This window comes from Orcinus orca, chromosome 7 (assembly GCF_937001465.1).
Source record: "Orcinus orca chromosome 7, mOrcOrc1.1, whole genome shotgun sequence".
In the NCBI taxonomy this organism is placed as follows: Eukaryota; Metazoa; Chordata; class Mammalia; order Artiodactyla; family Delphinidae; genus Orcinus; species Orcinus orca.
The window spans coordinates 70,294,818-70,316,960 of NC_064565.1; the positions used below are offsets into that span (position 1 = coordinate 70,294,818).

At 35.4% G+C, this 22,143-nt stretch overlaps 1 protein-coding gene across 2 annotated transcripts in view; it reads right to left on the minus strand.

The window, feature by feature from the left end:
* Nucleotides 1-4,928: 4,928 nt before the first annotated feature.
* Nucleotides 4,929-22,143, minus strand: part of NCKAP1 (NCK associated protein 1) — a 97,520-nt gene continuing 80,305 nt past the window's right edge. For both annotated transcript variants that reach the window (XM_004267403.4, XM_004267404.3), the window contains 8 exons: nt 20,323-20,416; nt 14,196-14,278; nt 13,662-13,742; nt 11,355-11,448; nt 8,770-8,886; nt 8,069-8,178; nt 6,894-6,983; nt 4,929-5,860 (listed from right to left, as the gene is read on the minus strand). In XM_004267403.4, the coding sequence (XP_004267451.1) occupies nt 5,744-5,860; nt 6,894-6,983; nt 8,069-8,178; nt 8,770-8,886; nt 11,355-11,448; nt 13,662-13,742; nt 14,196-14,278; nt 20,323-20,416 (786 nt within the window). In that variant the 3' untranslated portion in view covers nt 4,929-5,743. The remainder of the gene's footprint in view (nt 5,861-6,893; nt 6,984-8,068; nt 8,179-8,769; nt 8,887-11,354; nt 11,449-13,661; nt 13,743-14,195; nt 14,279-20,322; nt 20,417-22,143) is intronic.

A 22,143-nucleotide genomic window follows, 5' to 3' on the forward strand; every position in this document is an offset into this window, starting at 1 on the left:
AGTCATGGTATACCTTTAGAAAAAGAGGGCAAGTTGTCTATTTGGAAATTCAGGCCAAGACCATCAAATGAAATGATGCTTCATGCTCAAGTGGCTATAAAAGAGATGAAGAACAGATATAAGGAGTTACACTACTTTAAGGATTATTCATTCACAAGTCTTTACAAATAGCACAGCTGAAATCTCCCAAAGGCAAGTCATTGTAATAGAAGGGTGGGCATGATTTCATAAAAATTAACTGGAACGTTAAGGTTCACTGCCTGACAGAACTTGGGCTTGGTTTAGAAAACCTGGTGGTGTGTAATAGACCTTACCATTCTCAGATCAATGCCACAGCACCAGTGAATTCAGTTCATTTCCTTCTTTACAACCAACCTACCTTGACTGGATCTGTGAACTCTTAATATACAATCAAAGAACAAAGGAAGACAGGTAAACCAGAAAAAGGAAAAGCGCTAGCTAGCCAAATGAGGCTCTGTCAAGTGCTCCTTCTGACAGAAATGCTAATTTGTGTACTTCTACTTCTCATATATGCCAAGTTTGTTCTTGTCTTCTGGGCCTTTACCTTCACTGTTCTGTCCATTTCTGGTTCCTTCTCATCCTTCATGTTTCTCTTACAGAGGCCTTCCCAGATGACACTTTCTAAAGTACTGCCCCCAAGCAACTCTCTCTTCCACTCCTCAGTTCATCATCCTGGATATTTTCCCATCACTATCAGAAGTTTGCTCCTTTACTGTCTACCATCATTAAAATGTGAACTTAAGTGTAAAGGGGAACCTTCTTTATTTTGCTCACCCTTACACCCAAGCATCTATAAGTATTTGCTGAATCAATGAATGAACGGAAAAGAAGAAAATGATTAGTAAGAGTGACAATGACTATAACTCGAAGATCCAGAATGGCAGTCATGGGAAGCATGTGTGTCAAGTTCCATGGTTACCTCTGGAAAAGAGGATGGAAAAATTAAGAGATAAGCTGGAGAAACAAAAGGCATGAGAGTCTAGCAGAAAGGAAGGAACAACTCATTTTTAACTCTTGAGGTACTGTTTTAATAACTGGGGAAACACAAAGATTTGGTAGGGGTATTGCTAGCTTAAACTAAATTGATCTCACCCAGCCAACACTCGCACAACTGCATCTCACAGCTATCAGCACAGCACTGTGCCAATTATAACCCATAAAGCCAGGCTCTTGAGTTTTTTTTCTGGACCCAACCTTCTCTTGCCTCTAAGTTCCCAACTGTCTTTTCTCCTGAATAGATACCAGAGCCCTAGTCCTATGGCAGTGAACTTCTAATATTTTCCTATCGGGGGTGCGGGCGAGGTGGGGTAGTTTAAGAAACTGGCAACACTGGCACAACAGAATAAATAGCTGACTAAATTATGACTTAAAACAGTACAAAGTTCACTCTAAGCTCCTGGAAGGCAGGGGCAAGATCTTACACATCGTTTTCATCTCCAACAGTTCAGACATCTGCTCTCAAACTGACTGAACAGAGGACACTTTGTGACCAGAGATCCTGCAATAGTTCAATCTATTAAATAGGTAATGATTACAGTAAATAAAGACGGATTAATGACCGGTAGGGCAGTGATTTCCTTTCTTAATTACATTTAAAATAATATATCGTGGGCTTCCCTGGTGGCGCAGTGGTTGAGAGTCCGCCTGCCGATGCAGGGTACGCAGGTTCGTGCCCCGGTCCAGGAAGATCCCACATGCTGCGGAGCGGCTGGGCCCGTGAGCCATGGCCGCTGAGCCTGCGCGTCTGGAGCCTGTGCTCCGCAACGAGAGAGGCCACAACAGTGAGAGGCCCACGTACCGCAAAAAAAAAAAAAAAAAAATATCGTATAGATTTCTATTTCCTCTGTATATTTAATAACAAAAAGGCCACTTTACCTAGGTTCCAAAACATTTTGTAAAATGGGAAAACTTTCCAAAAAATGAAGTCTGGGCTGGAATGAGTAATACAAGTGTAATTTTAGCAAGCACATTAAAATATAAAGAGTTTTACAAATTAACTTTAGAGGGTGTTATTTTACCTGGCTATTTTATTGCTAATTTAAAAGGTTAGTATTAATTACATCAATTTAGGGGGAAAATATTTTTTTCTTTTTTGAAAATTAGGTATACCAGGCTATTAGTATGAAAGGCAAGGAAAGCCTTACAACTTTTTACTTTCTGATTGGTAGATGTTTTTACTTGAGAAAGATAAAGCTTTCAAAATGACATCTCTGAGAAATGAGGTTAAAATTGGTATATAGTTTCCTACATACAGTATCTAAACACACAAAGAGCAGCTTTTGGAATTAGCTTATTATGTCATTTACAACACCTATTTAATAGTATAAATTTACAATTAAGGAATTAGAGTTTGGTATAATTTCAATCTACTCTGTAGTTCATATATTTAAACTGGACATCTTTTCAGTCTTTAACAGGTATATACCCTTTTTATATCAATGCTGTTCTTAACTTGGATTTGGAAATAAATGTTTTCTACCTCTAAAAGTCAATTAAAATTCCGTAATCAAAGTAGCTGTATACTAACTTTAATTACTATGCACTGTTAGTATATTTTAATAGTCATATCACTATACTCAACATTGTATGGGGGTGTTTTCAATCCTAAATACATGCACTAAAAAATCTTATACATGCAAATGTGTTCAATTAGTATTTTAAGAGAAAATCTTTTGACCACTCCACTTGAAAACAACAAAAAGAATGAAAATGAATAATTCACTAAATAAAAACCAGTAAACATAAAAAAAGATATTCCACTTTACTAATAAGCAAATGTATGCAAATTAAAACAAGATTTATGTTTCATCTTTTAAGGAGGAAAAGATGCATCAACAATAGTAAAATTGGTATATAGTTTACTTATAGGAGGAAATTATCCTCACACAATTGCAGGACTAAAACTGATATAATCTTATTGGAGGGAAATTTAATAGGTATCAAAGTTTAAAATGTATATACCCTTCCATCAAGCAATTTTACCAGTGAGAAATTATCCTAAGGAGATAACAGTCCAAGTTCACTAAGATACAATATATTTGTAATACAAGAATACTTCATTTTATTGAGCTTCGCTGTACTACACTTCACAAATACTGTGTTTTTTGTATAATGAATGCTGGTAGCAACCCTGCATTAACAGATGATGGTTAGCATTATTTTAGCAATGAAACATTTTAAATTTAGGTATGTACATTTTTTAAGACATAATACTATTTCACAGTTAACGTACTACAGTGCAGTGTAAACATAACTTTTATATGTACCGGGAAACCAAAAAATTCGTGTGACTTGCTTTATTGTGGTATGCACTTTTATTGTAGTGGTCTGGAACTGAATCCACAATATCTCCAAGGTACGCCTGTAGTGAAAAAGAAGAAATCTGTCTAAATGTTCATCCAGATGAATCTTTTAAACTAGTTATGGTATATATGAAGGCTTTAAAAAGAATATAAATATCAAAGACCCTTTTCTACTTGAGTGAAATAAGTAGATTACAGGTAAGCATACATGGTATGATGACATCACTGTTGAGAAAATAAAAACAGTATGTTGTAGTATAAATTCAGAAGAAAATAAGAAAGTTAAGAAAAACAAGATGTTAAAAATAGTAGTCAATTTACTTTTAACTTTATTTTAAAAAATGTTAAATTTATTTATTTTCTGGAGGTAGAAAGACTCTGCAAAAAGCAATCACACAGGACACCAGTCAGTCAGTCAGTTTGAATATATGAGAAAAAACTGGGGCAAGGTAAACTTCACACGACTATAAAAGAGCGATTTTTTTCTTGGCCCGAAGAGGGGTAAATTATGTCTTATGTACATCCTTATACCCTTCAACATATCACCCCAGTCAAAGTGTATATACTCAAATGCCTACTGTACCTCCGAGGATATCATTATCGACAAGTTATTACCACTCTAGGATCCTAATATTTCAAAGCAAACAGAACTTAATCTTAGTTTCAACTGTTACCTGTGTATTTAGGCTATTTCAAGTTTAAAATATTCCATTTAAAAATTCCTTCCCTTTTAGAAAATCCTCATGGAACCACTGGAAATTTTCAACAGATAGTGACAACTATTTCCCTGCTTTAAATACAGACTGGAGAAATCATACACAAAATAGAAATATGATAATCTTGTGGCACTTCAATTTCATCCCAGTATCTGAACAACAAAAAATTGTAACTAAGTTCACAGGAGCTTTCTTTTATCTTAACATGAGTTACCAGGGTGTATACATAAGAAGCTGTGAACAACAGAAGCTCTATAAGATATCCAGATACACAGCTGTTGAGAAAGTCTTTACAATGCCAATCAAAGAGCAAAACATCTGGTTAGTTTTCAAACTAAATGAGCTGCTCTGCCCTCCGTGACAACTGCCAAGCAATAGGCCCTTTATGTCTTTCCCATTCATTACTGACTGATGCAGTAGTTCTCAACATTTTCACTAATTCTATGATCATTCCATTTTTTCCCCCAATCTTTCAAATGTATCTGTCCACTTGCTCACAGATAAAATTAGCAAGTTGATGGCACACAAGATTCATTTTAGCTCTTAATTTTAAAAAAATGTTATGGAGGGACTTCCCTGGCAGTCCAGTGGTTGGGACTCCACACTTCCACTGCAGGGGGCGCGGGTTTGACCCCTGGTCAGAGAACTAAGATCTGGGGAGTGCACCCGCCCCCCCCCCCCAAAAAAGCTATGGAATTTTATTTTCTAGTTTTAATATTTTTTCTAGCGGAATGTTTTTCAAAATATTTAAACAAATCTTATAATAGGTGACCTGGTATCAACATGCTACTTAGACATTCCTAGAATAAATTAAAGTTTACTTTAAATGAAAACTTTCATATTACTGAGTAAATTTCTGAGGATCCCAAATTAAAGAAATCATTCAAAATGTGATACAGTCTAGTGTTTATTTTATGTTATGGCAGGTACACTTGAATTTCAAAAATTTAAAACATATAAAAAGTGGTTAGGGACTAACATTTGTATCAACAGTTGATAAATGTCTAAGATAGTTTATTATACAGCAGGGTTCAATGGTAGTGCTAATGCCAACAGGGCACCATGGAAATTAGTCTAAAAATTATCATTAGGCTTTATACAAGCAACAACATTTGCTGCTGTTTTAGAATTTTGGGACACAGCCTGCTTCTAATGCTAAGCAGTCCTTTAACATTTTTAATGTTATACAGTGTTATAGTAATTAGTTTGGCAAATGTTTCAAAATAAAGTAGAAATGTATTCATAACATCACAGAAATGCACATCCAGTTTTGTTTTCAATAAGAACCATAATAGGTACAGGTCAGAACTCTTCCCTATATGAAATAATTTACACACAGATGAATGCTATAATATCACTATCTAAAATAATCACTAAATACAATTCTTTTTCGGAAATAAACAAGCAAAGGTTTTTTTTTCCATACCAAATATCAAAAACATAGAGAATGCATGTTTTTCAAACAAATGATACTCTAAAATTATTGAAATAATTTCAGTGAATTCAGTGAATGTGCAACCTAAATCAACCAAGTATACTGAAGTACAACGATATTAAGAAACCAATGATCAGAAAACACAACTGTATGAAAGAAATTTATAATCCACGAAACTGTTTCTCAGGCCTTAAGGTAAAATAGTTCCACAGTTTACAGGTAAAACCGAGGCAACAAAAATGCGTGCTTGTCTTCAATAAGTAGGTATTTTATGCAGAAGATGTAACACTTTGCTTGTAGACAGCATGGTATGCATTTCTCAGCAAGACATAAGGAAAACAAGATTCCAAAAGATCCATTGTCAGGAATGGGGATTCCTGCACAATCTGAAAAATCCCAAAAATGCATCAATTCAACTTATTTATAATGGGAACATTTACTGACAACTAGTAAAGCACAATTTTATATTGCCGTTATTGGGAACAGACATAAGTTTTCCTTTCACTTTAAAATCTGAAATGCGAATGTGCCACAGTGTATGCTATCAAAACATTTTAAATCACTACTTTTCAATTAAATCAATTAATCAACAGGAAATACTGAGCACTTGCATTGCCCTCAACAATATATCATATTTAAAATGTGGTCCATATCATCAAGTCTAACTGGAACCCAACATTAAGCTAAAAAGCCAAATCAAACATGAGACCATCTATGATTAAGTGGAAAGCTGTTAAGTTCCAGAGAGTTCAAAAGAGTAGAAAAGTTAACATAGGCCAAAGTAATCAAGAAAGTCTATCTGAAAAAAGATTCGAGTACGAGGTATGCCGAATCATTATTAGGATAGACACAGACCTCTGCAGATAAAGGAAATTATTCTAAGTGAGGAAAGAATCACATGGTAGAAACAAGCACAGGTGGTTTCATGGCAGTAAAGAGAAGGAACTGATGAGGCACAGAAAATTACAGGAAATGTTATTAGATAGGTGGGATGAAGTAAAAAAACAGAAAATTCGGAAAAGAGTTCAAACTGATACACTAGGAAAATATAAAGCCTGAGTGTTTCCCAATAGGTTGAAAAACTATTCATAAAAGAATACTCTACAGGTGATGGTGATCTTTTATTCTGTTGTTTTCTGATGTGATTACCATATGGTAAAGTACAAGCAGTATCAGTCTATTTAGCAATTATTAGAAAGTGTGTGGCTTGGGTGGAGTGAATATAAATGGTCAAAAAAGTACACCACTGTTATAAACCGGAAACTAACACACCATTGTAAAGCAATTATACTCCAATAAAGATGTTTTAAAAAAAATACATCAGCTCTTATTATAATTTAATGACTGAAGTATCAAGAAAAGACTATCAGGAATGATTGGAACTTACTTCTTGTTAGCAAAAATTAAAATAAGACTTACCATATCTAGCAGTAAATAAACAGATTCTCTATTTCTTGTTGTTGTTTTATCTGTCTCCTGGCCAATTTTCAGCAGACTGGAGGATGCAAGCTTAAAAGTGTACATACATTTTAAATAAATAAGTTTTTAAAAATAAATGTTCACCACTTATTTTCAGTATGCTTCAACTTGCAACACATTTCAATCATAAAGTGAGCTTAGGCTCTTTACATTCAAGCAACAATTTAAGAGCTATTACGGTATAAACAGATACAAAGGTAATAAATGTAATCAAATATTCTTATCGGTTTTTAAAACTGATTTTTTTCAGAACAAGTCTTTTTTTAAAAAACGATTTAAATTGCTTTTTCTCTTCCCAGTAACTGTATTAACTATATTTCTTAATTCCCAAATAAGAAAATTTCACATTGAGTTTGAGTTAATAGGACCACAATGAGATTAAGACATTAAGTCTTAAATAAAGGAAATAAAGAAAATGAAAAGAAAAATTTTAACTCTTAATACCGTTTTCTTTGAAATAGATGTTATTTTGTCCTCAAGTTAGTTTGCTACTACGTTTACTTTAAAAATAAAAAAAAATTTTTTTAAAGCTAACAGGATTTATAACTTAAAAAGAAGCAAATATTCTAGTGTTCTTTATACCACACTGCATCTTTCTTTTAATTAAAATATGAAAAAGGTTAAGTTGATAAAGGGAAGGAAGAGCTACACTACCATAGAAACTAAAAGCTATACTTCATGAGGCTAGAGTTAGCACTACTACCCTCTTTTGGCAGTGAATAGTATTCTTACTTTTGAGTTTGATTCCATTAACAGTCTTTCTCCAAATAAATGGAAATAAGTAAAATACATCCTTTTAGAGGGATACATTCATCTTTTGCCTCAAGTTTCCTTTGTTTTGTTTTTTCCTCTTTCAAACTCTAGGCAAAATTCTAGGGCAGTCCAAACATCAGCTTAGAAAAAAAAGTCACATTGCAGAGCTCTAGAAATGAGAGACTTCTAAGTCAAAGGAAAAAATGCTAAACTAACTGCTCCTTGACTTCAATGCCCTGTCTTTACTTATTCCTTATTCCAAAAATTAATTAATTAATTAAGAGAATTTACTGTTACACTTCATAGTTATGATTTTTAGTTTTCTCTAAAAATTGTCATGAGTTTTGTTTGATTATACACACCGCCAGAAATTCTTTAAGCCGATCTTCAATGCTTCCCTTGTGAATTGTAAACAAAGCTGCAGCGATCTGGTTGATGGCTTTGGCCAAGCAGTGTATGTTGTTGCAGTGCCCTGAGAAAGCGCAAATAGGGTTTGTGGTTTCTGTGTGACCCCAAAATATCAAATCTTTAATGACTTCATAATCTACATAAATAGTGGCATGATTAAAAACAGCTGAAGCATCATAACCTGCCTTGCTTGCTCTCCCTTCACTTTCATGAGAACTAGTGCTTTTAAGAACAGTGTAGAAGAGAACAACAAATAATTATATATATATTAAACAGGCACATTTTCAAAAACCCCTAAAAGAAACCATCTATCAGTTTTATATTGTCTTGGAAACTTAAAAAATAAGTGCTTAGCTGCTTTACAAATATTTCCTCATTCAATCCTTAAAATAATCCTAAGAGTTGGATACTCCCTTCACCATCCCCTGCCACACACACATTCAGGCACCCACAGGCTCACATATACACATTTCATATGTGTATACGAAACTGGGGCTTAGAAAAAGAAAAACTGACTATCCAAGGTTATACAACTAGTAAGCGGCAGAACTTAACCCAGTTTTTATTATAAAAAAAAATCAATTACTTGAAAAGTACCGACTATGTCAAAACTCATAACTTTTCCAGTGCCAAAACAATTTTAAACCACTATTACCTTCTATAGCAGGGCTATACTGAGACATCACATTACTGGCCAGTGTTGGCAAAGAAACTGCCACAAAGACCATGAGGAGGCAGGCAATTTTATATTCTTCTTCTGGACTTATGTTTTCTAAGGGATAAAAATTAAAAATAAAGTCAAGGTATTTCTGTCAAGATTAGTTAAGAGTTGATCACCTAAACCAGAAAAAGCATATTTTAATTCTTGTGTATTTTACTGAGTCTCTATAGAACTGATTACAATTTTGTTACAAGACATATAGAATGAATAGAAATAAAACACATTACTATTGGCTATTATCAAGTCCTTAGGCATATTTCAAGGACCTCTAATAAAACAATAAAGCAAAAAAAAATTTTTTTAAACTGTAAGATTTAAAAATATTAGTCCTGTAACTAAATACAGTTTTAGTTACAGGACTAAAAATATGTTTAGAATTACTGGAATCCTAAAATTTCCTAATTGAAAACTAATAATAACTTACTTTATAGGAAAATTCTATGTTTCAGTATAGAAAATTATGTCATAACTTACTCTGCAAAATCATCCAGAAAACTCTTAAGTTTTTTTTCTAAAATAGATATAAGTGAAATGTACTATTAAAAAGAGATAAATGTGGAAAGTAGACTGGATTTCTAATTTCTCCATTTTAGAAGACAGGAGAAACCAGTCATAAATGAATACAACTAGTATTGTCCTAAGGTTTTAAATATTTATTGTAAAATAATTTATCTAAAATATTTATTGTATCCATATACTAAAACTGTGGGTTATCCAGGTACTTCACTTATTGGGTACCTGGGAACTTCTAGTCACCTTACTATTTATCAACACATATAACTAAGAATTGAACATAAGAAAAGAGCCAGAATATATTTTAAAAATCTGGCTGGTCATGACTATTCACAATAGCTAAAACATGGAAACAACCTAAATGTCCATCGACAGATAATAGATAAAGAAGATGTGGTACATATATACAATGGAATACTACTCAGCCATAAAAAAGAACAAATTAATGCCACTTGCAGCAACACGGATGTAACTAGAGATTATTAAACTAAGTGAAGTCAGTCAGGAAGAGAAAGATAAATACCTTATGATATCACTTATATGTGGAATCTAAAATATGGCACAAATCAACCTATCCACAAAACAGAAATAGACTCACAGACATAGAAAACAGACTTCTGGTTGCCACGGGGGAGGTGGGTGGAGGAGGGAAGGACTGGGAGTGTGGGATTAGCAGATGTGAACTATTATATACAGGATGGATGAACAACAAGGTCCTACTGTATAACACAGGGAACTATATTCAATGTCCTGTGATAAACCATATGGAAAAGAATATAAAAAAAAGAATGTATGTGTATAACTGAGTCATTTTGCTGTACAGCAGAGATTGGCACAACACTATAAATCAACTATATTTCAGGGAAAAAAAAATCTGGCTGATTATGAAAAATATAGCTGTGGCAAATCAAGTAATTATAGTAATTATCCATGTAACTATAATTAACATACTGCACGAATGATGAAACAAAAGTAATGTCAAATCAAAAAAGAACTGATGAACTCAGTCAAACACCATGTTACATCCAAGGAAGTAGGGGAAGGTATTTTAGTGCCAGAAGCAGATGAAATGTTTTTACTTTGTAGAAAAATCTAGAAATATCTAGAGAATTCTGTGTACATTTCAAAGGGCTGATTTTAAAATATTCTGAACGTTTAATATTACATAATAATGCACAGACTCTTTATGGTAAGTAGCTCTAGTCCAATTAATATAGGACACCCTTTTCTATTTTTCTATACATTTTATCTATTTGTTTGTTTGGCTGCACAGGAGCTTGTGGGATCTTAGTTTCCCAAGCAGGGATTGAACCCTGGCCCTGGCAGTGAAACAGCTGAGTCCTAACCACTAGACTGCCAGGGAATTCCCAAGACACCCTTTTCTAGATAACAATGCTTCTATCTATTAGACCATCTCCATCAGCACACAAATGCTATTATTTCCCCATGTGAAAAATATCCTTCTCTTGATTTTACTCTTGCCTCCTGCTACTATAATTTTACTTCTTTGCTCCCCTTTTTACAGTAAAACTCTGTGAAAGAGTTGTTTTATACTCATTATCTCTAATTTGTTTTCTCCCAAGCCCTCTTTAATGAGCCTTTTGCCTCTAAGACTTCACTGACATTGCTCTTGTCACACGTATTAATTCTACATAGCTGATCATTCCCTTTCCACTCTCCTCGAAGCGATTCTTTCCTGGTTTTTCTTCTCCTTCACAGATCCTTCCTCCTCAAATTTATCTTTTAGTAGTTCTTCCTTCTCCCTGAACTCTTAAACTTGAGAGTGTACCAGGACTCAGACTCTGATCCTCTTCATTTCTGCACACTAAATGGGCTTAATAACCTCATACAGTCTTATGACTTAAATATCTAATCTGTATGTACAACAAACAAAAAAAAACCTTGATATAAAGCAGGCAGTTGAACAAATAGATAAGTATCACAGCTATATCTATGTTGTCCTGGTTATTTACTAAGACTACTACATAATTACTAATGCATTTTACCTGATTTTTGTGAGGAAAGAGCTACCACCAAGGCAGGATCAATCTCACACGGTAATCCAGCAGCTGATGACAATTCATATACATTCATTGCAACCTAAAAAATACAAGAATTATAGAGTAAGAAATATTCTAACAAATTTCTGAGAAATCTCACTTTAGTAAGAAAAAGTATAGTGTTTAAATTAGAGTCTGCCTACAAGAACACTAGAGAATTTCAGAAACTTGGCTATAGAAGGAACTACAGCACAACTAACTACACTGAACAAGCTGATTTAGTATTTTGTGTGTGTGCACTGCTGATTATAACTTGACACTACTAAGCCAAACAAAACTTGTATACTTTCTGTGGCAATTCCAACAGAATCATTCTAAAGCTATTATTTTTCTTGGAAGCATAAGTGTAAGACCAAGATCAAACCAACAGATATGAAAAAAAGAACAAAAGTGAATCAAAATTACCGGCCTTACGTTTTATGTCCATACTTGTCTAATTTAAAATTATAGTGGCTCAATGCCTAATCATATTGTATCTATAAATACAGTAAATTACTTATTATAATAGATTTTTAAAGGAGTACTAATTTAAAACCTGATAAAGCAATTTCAAATGACTAATTTCTTTTGGTATCACATAAGGATTTCAAGGATACTCCGCTCAATAACTCAGTTAAAAACTACCTACATGGGACTTCCCTGGTGCCACAGTGGTTAAGAATTCACCTGCCAATGCAGGGGATACAGGTTCGATCCCTGGTCTGGGAAGATCCCACATGCCGCAGAGCAACTAAGCCGGTGTGCCACAACTACTGAAGCCCGTGCGCCTAGAGCCTGTGCTCCGCAATAAGAGAAGCCACTGCAATGAGAAGCTCGTGCAACGCAATGAAGAGTAGCCCCTGCTCACCGCAATCAGAGAAAGCCAGCACACAGCAACGAAGACCCAACACAGCCAAAACTTAAAAAAATACAAAACTACCTACATAATTGGTTAGCCCTGATATTACAACAACAAATGTTTACAATCTAGTATAAATTTAAGTGTTAAAACATAACTATAATACAGGGCAGAATATATTTAATTCTACAATGAACAAACAAAAAGTTCTCTGTAATACTAAAAAAAAAAAGAAAGAAGAGATGAAATGATCACTTGGGGATCCAGCAATATTTCTTAGAAGATGGCAACTGAATCAGGCATTAAAAGATGAGCAGCATTTCAAAAGGCAAAAATAGAAGAAGCCAGGATTTTCAGGAAGAATAAGTTAGAGAACAAAGTAGAAAATGTGAGAATGCACACAACAAGATTTGGTCATCTTACAGGACCCAATGGAAGAGAGGGATAGAGTAAGAAAGTAAAGAGAGAGAGAGAAGGATGGAACAAGTAATGGAAGATAAGCCTCAAAAATAAATTTGAGACTTGAACGCCATACAAAAAGTTTAGAAATAACTTTTTCAAGTCAGAGCTTTTCAAAATATGCAAAACAGAAAATAATCTTTCCAAGAAACATTAAAGTTTAGAAAATATAGATATGACAGGTCACTTATTAGATGTGTAACCACTGGTAAATCTGCTGGGATTAAATCAGTGGCTGATTTAATAAATAAATGATCAATAAATTTACAAAACAAAACCTGTGGACTCTGGTAAGGCTACCAACCTTCTTATATTTATTTAAAACAGGATACTAATTTAAAAAATTATAGCCTATAATTAACATCCTTTTATAAGATTTTTTTAACATCAATTTTTAAAAACTGAAATTAGCTTTATTTAAAACAAAACAACTCTCATTTCACTGGCTTATCTTTTTTTTTTTTGCAGTACGCGGGCCTCTCACTGTTGTGGCCTCTCCCGTTGCGGAGCACAGGCTCCAGACGCGCAGGCTCAGCGGCCATGGCTCACGGGCCCAGCCGCTCCGCGGCATGTGGGATCTTCCCGGACTGGGGCACGAACCTGTGTCCCCTGCATCGGCAGGCGGACTCTCAACCACTGTGCCACCAGGGAAGCTCTGGCTTATCTTTTTCATTCTGCTTATGACCATGTATAAACAGCTATCAGTTTAAGGAAAAGGTGATTGATATTAACCCATTTTACATTGCTATAGGTGATCAAGGAAGATTGACTTTCAAAATGCCTATATAGTATTTTGGTGCTGAGCTCTCTAAGATGCATTTTCAAAGGCAAGCATGCTAACCCATCACTCTAAAATATAAACTTCATAGTAGCTTAGGATTTACTTAATTTTACTTCATATGTAAGTTAAATATGTCATTTTAGAAACTGTAAAATCCAAATAGAAATTTTATTACCTTCATATCAGTTTCCCTTGGAATGTGATCCTTGAAATCTTCAATTGAACTGACAAGAAAAGGAATGTGGTAGGACAAGACCTAGGCAGGAAAACAAATTAAGAATGCAGAATTATTTTTAAAAAGCAACCTCTAAACTTATGAGATATTACCATTCAATTACTTCTAGTTTGCATAAAAATTGTTTTACTTTGTCTATTTTCAAGTGATTTTCTGAAGTACTACAATACACATAAACGGAATGTATTTGATGCCAAACCAAGTATAGTCAAAATGGAAAATGCTCTAATGAAGAAAAAAGTTGAAAAAGTAGCACAATATTCAGGCAAGTTATATCTCCTAAATTTCAATACCAAAACAAAAAATGAGTTTAAGTAACTATAATTTTTATATGCTTTATTTCATATAAACTATGAAAACTGGAATTTTAATTATATTACTGCCAACTATAAATTTTTAAAGTTACTTTTAAATTTCTGGGAAATTAAAAAGGATTATTTGGCTATAGGATATGTACTCGTAATGGTTTCTTACATCTCTAAGTGCTTCTTGTGCCAATGATCGGAAGGATAAAATTACACCAATTATTGTCATCCTCTTCAAGACACTGTCAACAGCTAAATTTGAAGGAAGGGGAGAAAAGAAGAGAGTGAATTGGATTCTTTCTTAACCATGGAGAAAACTCTTAGTCATAAAATCCCCATGATAAAAGGCACAATTAAAAACAATTTGATTACAACCAATGATTAAAGAGGCAAGGGTACTGAAAACTGATGTTAAAATTAGGAAATTATAGTTTACTTCCAGTGGAGTACACTCTGTTCTTTAAAATGGTTTAGATGGTTCATCAGAATCCTGAAACAATCATGCAAGTAGCCACCTGTATAATCCTATCACATTAATGGTAGTGATAGGAGGAAGGAGAGAGAGACTAGGGGAAAAAGAAGTTGATCAGAGTGGATCCTCAAAAATCAACTGGCGGGACTTCCCTGGTGGTCCAGTGGTAGAGAATCCACCACCTTCCAATGCAGGGGATGAGGGTTCAATCCTTGGTCGGGGAACTAAGATCCCACACGCCTCCGGGCAACTAAGCCCATGCACCACAACTACTGAGCTCACACACCTCAATGAAAGAGCCCGCATGCTCTGCAGACCACGTGCCACAACTACAGAGAAAAAAACCTGCACACCACAACTAGAGAGAAGCCCATGTGACACAATGAGGGAGCCAGCGCACCGCAACAAAAGATGCCGCATGGCTCAATGAAGATCCTGTGTGCTGCAACTAAGACCCGACACAGCCAAAAAAAAAAGAGAAAATATCAACTGGCCCTGGAACTTGGAGATGCTAAATTAAGTAGTTGAGATCTAGAGAGTCCAGAAACAAAAAATGACTACTGAGATCATAAGCAGTAAGACCAGGTTTCTGAAGACTATGAATGGATTTGATCACTTACATTTTGGTTAGAGAACATTATTCTGAAATTTATTGCTATTATTTTCAATACCAAAACTTGGTTAAATAAAACCAGGAGATATTAGAATTAGAAGGATCAATACCTTCATATTTTAAAAAACCAAAATTTATTGAATTACTCCCCATACACAAGTCATTGTACTATATAAGAAACAAATATAAACAAAATAATAATCTAGACCTTAATAACAGTCTAAATGGACTGTCAAGAAAACTAAGAAAATATGATCCTATTTATATGAGAGAAGATATATATGTATATACATATATACACACACATATTTGTATATACATAATAAATTTCTTGACAGATGTACAGAAAACTGTTAACTGTAGTTAAACCTTTGAGAAGTAGGACTGGAGAGAATTTTGTTTTGACTTTCTACCTCCTGTGTGGTTTGTTTAAACCTTTACCATAAGCATCTTTTATTAATACACATGGAAAGGCATAATAGAAGCCAAAATGTGATGAGAATTAAAAGTGTTAACAAAATCATGTAAGGCACAAATATAAATTCCACAGGAGCACAGTCTTATCTTTTTATCTATCTATAGCACTCAGCAGAGTGCTTAAGACCCACAAGACTAGAAGATGTTCAATAAAATGGTTATTCAAGAAATGAGACTAGAAAGTTGTTACTATCCAGATAAGGAGAGAAGAAAATGAGGGTAAAAGAAAATATTTCTCTGAGAATATGTCATCCAATTTATGGGCATAAAGGAGTGAGAACAAAAGGGCATTCCAGTCCAAAAAACAAGACAGCAAACCCAGAAAAAAGAATGCAGAGAATAAGGTGAACAATCAGAAAATAAGTACTGTGATATAATCATATACTTTGATGTTACCCAGAATTTAATGAAGTTTGCAAAGACTATAGCTATAACCTCCTCTTGAATATGCACAATAACATTAAAAGTTCTGAGAAACTTCACATTAAGAAATCTTGTTTAACTTATTGTTTTTTTTTTTTTTTTTTTTTTTTTTTTTTTGCGGTACGCGGGCCTCTCACTGCTGTGGCCTCTCCCATTGTGGAGCACAGGCTCCGGATGCGCAGGCTCAGTGGCCTTGGCTCACGGGCCCAGCTGCTCCGTGGCATGTGGGATCTTCCCGGACCGGGGCACGAACCTGTGTCCCCTGCATCGGCAGGCGGACTCTCAACCACTGCGCCACCAGGGAAGCCCCAAACTTATTGTTTTAATAAATAAAATAAATGTGCTCAAGTCACATAGTCAGAAATTCCAAAAAACTAAAAGTTAATTTCAGGTTGTCTCCCAATTCAGAGCTACTTTTTTTTTTTTTGGCCGCACCATGTGCCTTGCAAGATCTTACTTCCCCAACCAGGGATTGAATCCGGGCCATGGCAGTGCAAGTACCTAACTATTGGACCTCCAGGGAATTCCCCAGAGCTACTTTTAATAAATTATATTGCTTTCTCTTTTTTAGGGTATTTAAAAGAATGTGTTTGTTGACTATGAAAATCAAACTGCTACAAAAGTAAATCAATTTCTGTATATGGGATAAAGGCAGCACAAAGGTAAAGAAGAGATCAGAGACAAAAGAGAGTATTCTGGAAAACAGTTCAACTCAAAGCGTAGCTTTCTCTATTCCCCTAAATAAGTCACTCTCAAGCAGATCTTTTCTTTTTCCAAATCACAAAAAAGATTTTGTTTCAAATCCACGAATAGAAGAGTTAAAGTAACAGTAAACATGCATTGAACACTGCAGTGGATTAGCTGCTTCTAACCAGATGACACAGTCAAAACGTTGTTTATTAACATGAAATTAAGTAGGGTTAAGGCCAGCTGGGTGATCAAATGAGTATTTAAAAATTAAAGAAATGTGAAAAAAAAATAATAAAGTAAAACATACTAGAAAATATAAGTATATAGTGTAACAATGAACAAAAGATTGCCAGCAAACACAAGAAAGGATGCTCAAAATCACTAATCATTAGAGAAATGCAAATCAAAACTACAATGAGGTATCACCTCACACCAGTCAGAATGGCCATCATCAAAGTCTACAAACAATAAAGGCTGGAGAGGGTGTGGAGAAAAGGGAACCCTCTTGCACTGCTGGTGGGAATGTAAATTGATACAGCCACTATGGAGAAGAGTATGGAGGTTCCTTAAAAAACTAAAAATAGAACTACCATACACCCAGTGATCCCACTACTGGGCACATACCTTGAGAAAACCATAATTCAAAAAGAGTCATGTAGCACAATGTTCACTGCAGCTCTATTTACAATAGCCAGGACATGTAAGCAACCTAAGAGTCCAATGACAGAAGAATGGATAAAGAAGATATGGCACATATACACAATGGAATATTACTCAGCCATAAAAAGAAACAAAATTGCGTTATTTGTCGTGAGGTGGATGGACCTAGAGTCTGTCATACAGAGTGAAGTAAGTCAGAAAGAGAAAAACAAATACCATAAGCTAACACATATATATGGAATCTAAAAAAAAAGAAAAAAAATGGTTCTGAAGAACCTAGGGGCAGGACAGGAATAAAGACGCAGACGTAGAGAATGGACTCGAGGACATGGGGAGGGGTAAGGGTAAGCTAGGAAGAAGTGAGAGAGTGGCATGGACATATATACACTACCAAATGTAAAACAGATAGCTAGTGGGAAGCAGCCACAGAGCATAGGGAGATCAGCTCGGTGCTTTGCGACCACCTAGAGGGGTGGGATAGGGAGGGTGGGAAGGAGACACAAGAGGGAGGGTATATGGGGATATATGTGTATGTATGTATAGCTGATTTACTTTGTTATAAAGCAGAAACTAACACACTATTGTAAAGCAATTATATTCCAATAAAGACGTTAAAAAAAAACAATGAACAAAAGAGATCAGATAGGGATTTAAAAAATAATATCCTACTAAGATTTTTTTTTTTAATTTTTTATTTTTGGCTGTGTTGGGTCTTCATTGCCATGCATGGGCTTTTTCTAGTTGTGGTGCACAGGCTTCTCGTTGCGGTGGCTTCTCTTGTTGCAGAGCATGAGCTCTAGGCACACAGGCTTCAGTAGTTGCAGCACGTGGGCTCGGCAGTTGCAGCACATGGGCTTCAGTAGTTGCGGCGTGCAGGCTCAGTAGTTGTGGTGCATGGGCTTAGTTGCTCCGCAGCATGTGGGATCTTCCTGGACCAGGGATCGAACCTGGGTTCCCTGTATTGGCAGGTGGATTCCGAAGTGCCACCAGGGAAGTCCCCTTACTAAGTGTTTATTCACACTCCTCCTCCCTATAATGCTACCAAGTCAATCTTTCCTTTTTTTCATTTCATTTTTTAAAGTTCCATACAGTAAACTTGACTTTTCCCCCTTTCAGTGTACAGCTCTAGGAAAAATTTAACATGTGTAGATCTGTGTTACCACCATCACCACAGTGGTGACCAACTTCATCACCCCAAAAAACTCCTTTGCTGCTTTCCCTTTACAGTTCTGGCAACCACTGATCTGTTCTAAAAGGCAACCTGTAGTATAGTTTTTGTTTTTTTGTTTTTTTTTTGTGGTTCGCGGGCCTTTCACTGTTGTGGCCTCTCCCGTTGCGGAGCACAGGCTCTGGACGCGCAGGCTCAGCGGCCATGGCTCATGGGCCCAGCCACTCCGCGGCATGTGGGATCCTCCCAGACCGGGGCACAAACCTGTGTTCCCTGCATTGGCAGGTGGACTCCCAACCACTGCGCCACCAGGGAAGCCCCTGTAGTATAGTCTTATATTAACTTTTATTAAATAATTTTGTATTTTTTTATTCATTTATTTTTTGGCTGCGTTGGGTCATTGTTGCTGCGTGTGGGCTTTCTCTATTTGCGGCGCACGGGCTCTAGGCGCGCAGGCTTCAGTAGTTGTGGCACAAGGGCTCAGTAGTTGTGGCTCATGGGCTCTAGAGTGCAGGCTCAGTAGTCGTGGCACACAAACTTGCTCCACGTCATGTGGAATCTTCCCGGACCAGGGCTCAAACCCGTGTCCTCTGCTTTGGCAGGCAGATTCTTAACCACTGTGCCACCAGGGAAGCTCCAAAGTTTCTATTTTTAAAAGCAGGATAAGATAGCCTAATAAAGTGATTCTCTAAATCATTTTATAGTTTTATAAAATTTGATATAGCTGCAAAACATTTAAAAGAAAAACATCAAAGGGGAAGTATATAAAATATATGCATCTTTAATTTACTTCAGGGTTATTTTTTACTTGGGAAAATAAACTCTCTGGTTTTCTCAAATACGGAGAATATTTTATTTAGGATTTCACTAAATTTTTAATGTTGTAAAGGCTTTTGAATGAATTAGTAAGAAGTATGACTTTAAAATAATTTTTAATTATAACTTTGAGTTCAAGGACAAAAATCAAATGAAATTAATTCAAGTACATCTAAAATAGGTACTTGGCTAAACATACTTTAATAAACACTTAAGATTCACTGCTATTTCACATATCTCCCACAAAGAATCAGTATCAAGAAGATAGTTTTTTAAGTTGTAGGCTCAGGTTTTCATGCAATGAATACTAGTTAGCAATAAAAGGAACAAAGTACTGATCCACTTAACACAGAGGGGTGAATCTCAACAATATATATGAAAGAGTATATACTGTGTGATTCTGTTTATATGAAGTTTTGGAACAGGCAAATTTAATCTACAGTGATAGAAATCAGATCAGTCACTGTCTAACGGTGTGAAACTGACTACAAAGAGTCATGAGAAGCTTTCTGAGGTTAATGGACTGCTCTACATCTTGACTGTGGTAATGGTTATGTGGATGTACACAACATTTGTCAAAATCCATCACACCGTTCATTTAAATGTGTGCATTTTACTTACATAAGCAATACCTCGATAAAGTGGATTTTCAGAAAATTACAGACTCTAAAGTTAAATCTCCTTCAGTCTAAATTAATATAGATTTATTGTATTTAATTTAATGGGTTCATGAACTAATTGATAATGATATCAAATATCTGACACATGGTACTAAGAGTATTGTAAAGAAAAAAAATATGAAACAGGTAAGCCATTCACTTAAAAGTTCCTTTGACTGCAAAAATTTTCTAGTTCTCCTCATTACTGAAGAGTACTTTTCATAACTTACTATTTATATTTATAAAATTTGAGCAAAAGCTAAATACTGAGTGTCAAGGTGTTCTTAATGCTTATAAAAAGTATCATGATTTACTCACACGATAATCTTTTAAAGAGTGCAGCCATCTGGTCTGGTTTGTCAAAGCTGGTCCTCATTTGTGTTAGCACATCAACATTTTCCACCACAAGTTTCTAAAGAAAGGAAAAGGAAGATCCTAGGTCAGGCATAGACCTCCTTATGTTGATGAGATAAGAACATGCTTGGAAATTACAATCTAGCAAGTAGGAAAAATAATACATGAAATCTAGATGCTCTATGCTATGTTTCTGTTATTGTTTTCATAAAAGAATTTTAAAATTATTTACATAAAATTAATGTTTTCCTTCAGTTTGCAAATTCAAGAAGGGAGGAGTTCAGGAAAAAGCAATAAAGATAAGTAGTAGTATAAAGGATTATCTTCTGCTTAGACACAGAACAGCACCAATAATCAAAAGCAGACACTGAAGTGGATATAGAGAGCAATAAATTCCAACTAAAACAAAAAGAACTTGCTAAAGTTAAAGCTGGCTAAAGATAGCCTAGAGTTCATCATTGGATATACATATAATCAGAGGGACAAAAACTTGTAGGGGTATGGTACCACTTCACAGAGAACAGAGCAATGTTTCCTAGCACAAAAAGGAAATGTCAACTATCTACCTCCTCTTTCAGGGATCACTGAGAAAAGGGAAGAGAAGAGAGGGAAGAGAGTGAAGGATAGCTAATTAAGAAAAGTATAACTCATTAAACAATGCTTTTCTTAAAAGGAGTACTGGAAAAGTAATTTCATTTAAAAGTTATAACTCAAACAAATATAATCAATTTTATTCTGGCAGAGATAGTGGGTATATGTATTTGGAAAGCCTGGATATCTCAATTCAGCAGGTCTGGGTGTGGAGATGTATGTAGCAAGCATATTGTTGAAGTGCCATAGTGGTTGTGTTACAAGCCAAAGGCTGATGACAACTGATTTAAGGGGAGCATGAAAAACTCCATGGAAAATCTATAAAAGTAATTTTTCCCATACTAGTATGAATTTTGCTTATGTTCCACTTGAGATCATTTCTGTTTATGCTCTCATTCAGATGTTCAGCTCCAGCAACATTTATTTGCTAAATTCAACCTCTACAGTGTCTAATTAGACTACCTGCTCTCTCTGAGGCCTATTCAATACTTGTCCCATCAATCAGTATACACTCAAATATATGCCCAACCTTGACTGTGCTCACGCACCTTGAACAAAATATCATGTATCAGTGAATCAAAGACAGCAATGAATATTAAATGCACCATTATCTAATGTGCCATTAAGAAAAAAACTCGGGCTTCCCTGGTGGCGCAGTGGTTAAGAATCTGCCTGCCAATGCAGGGGACATGGTCTGGGAAGATCCCACATGCCACGGAGCAACTAAGCCAGTGCACCACAACTACTGAGCCTGCACTCTAGAGCCCGCGAGCCACAACTACTGAGCCTGCGTGTCGCAACTACTGAAGCCCGCATGCTGCAACTACTGAAGCCCACGCACATAGAGCCTGTACTCCACAACAAGAGAAACTACCGCAATGAGAAGCCCACGCACCGCGATGAAGAGTAGCCCCCGCTCGCCGCAACTAGAGAAAGCCCACTCACAGCAACAAAGACCCAATGTAGCCAAAAATAAATAAATTTAAAAAAAACCTCTACCAATTAAACTGACACAATGTTTTCTAATCATATGACTATAAGACATGTATAATTTCAGAAATGCTAATATAGGATAATTGTTTTAGAATCAATAAATTATTGTATATATTTAATAGTAAGATTCTGTAATCATTTTTAGGCTCCTCTACTAGGCAATTTACAAACAATCCCATTTACCCTCATCCAAATGAGGGA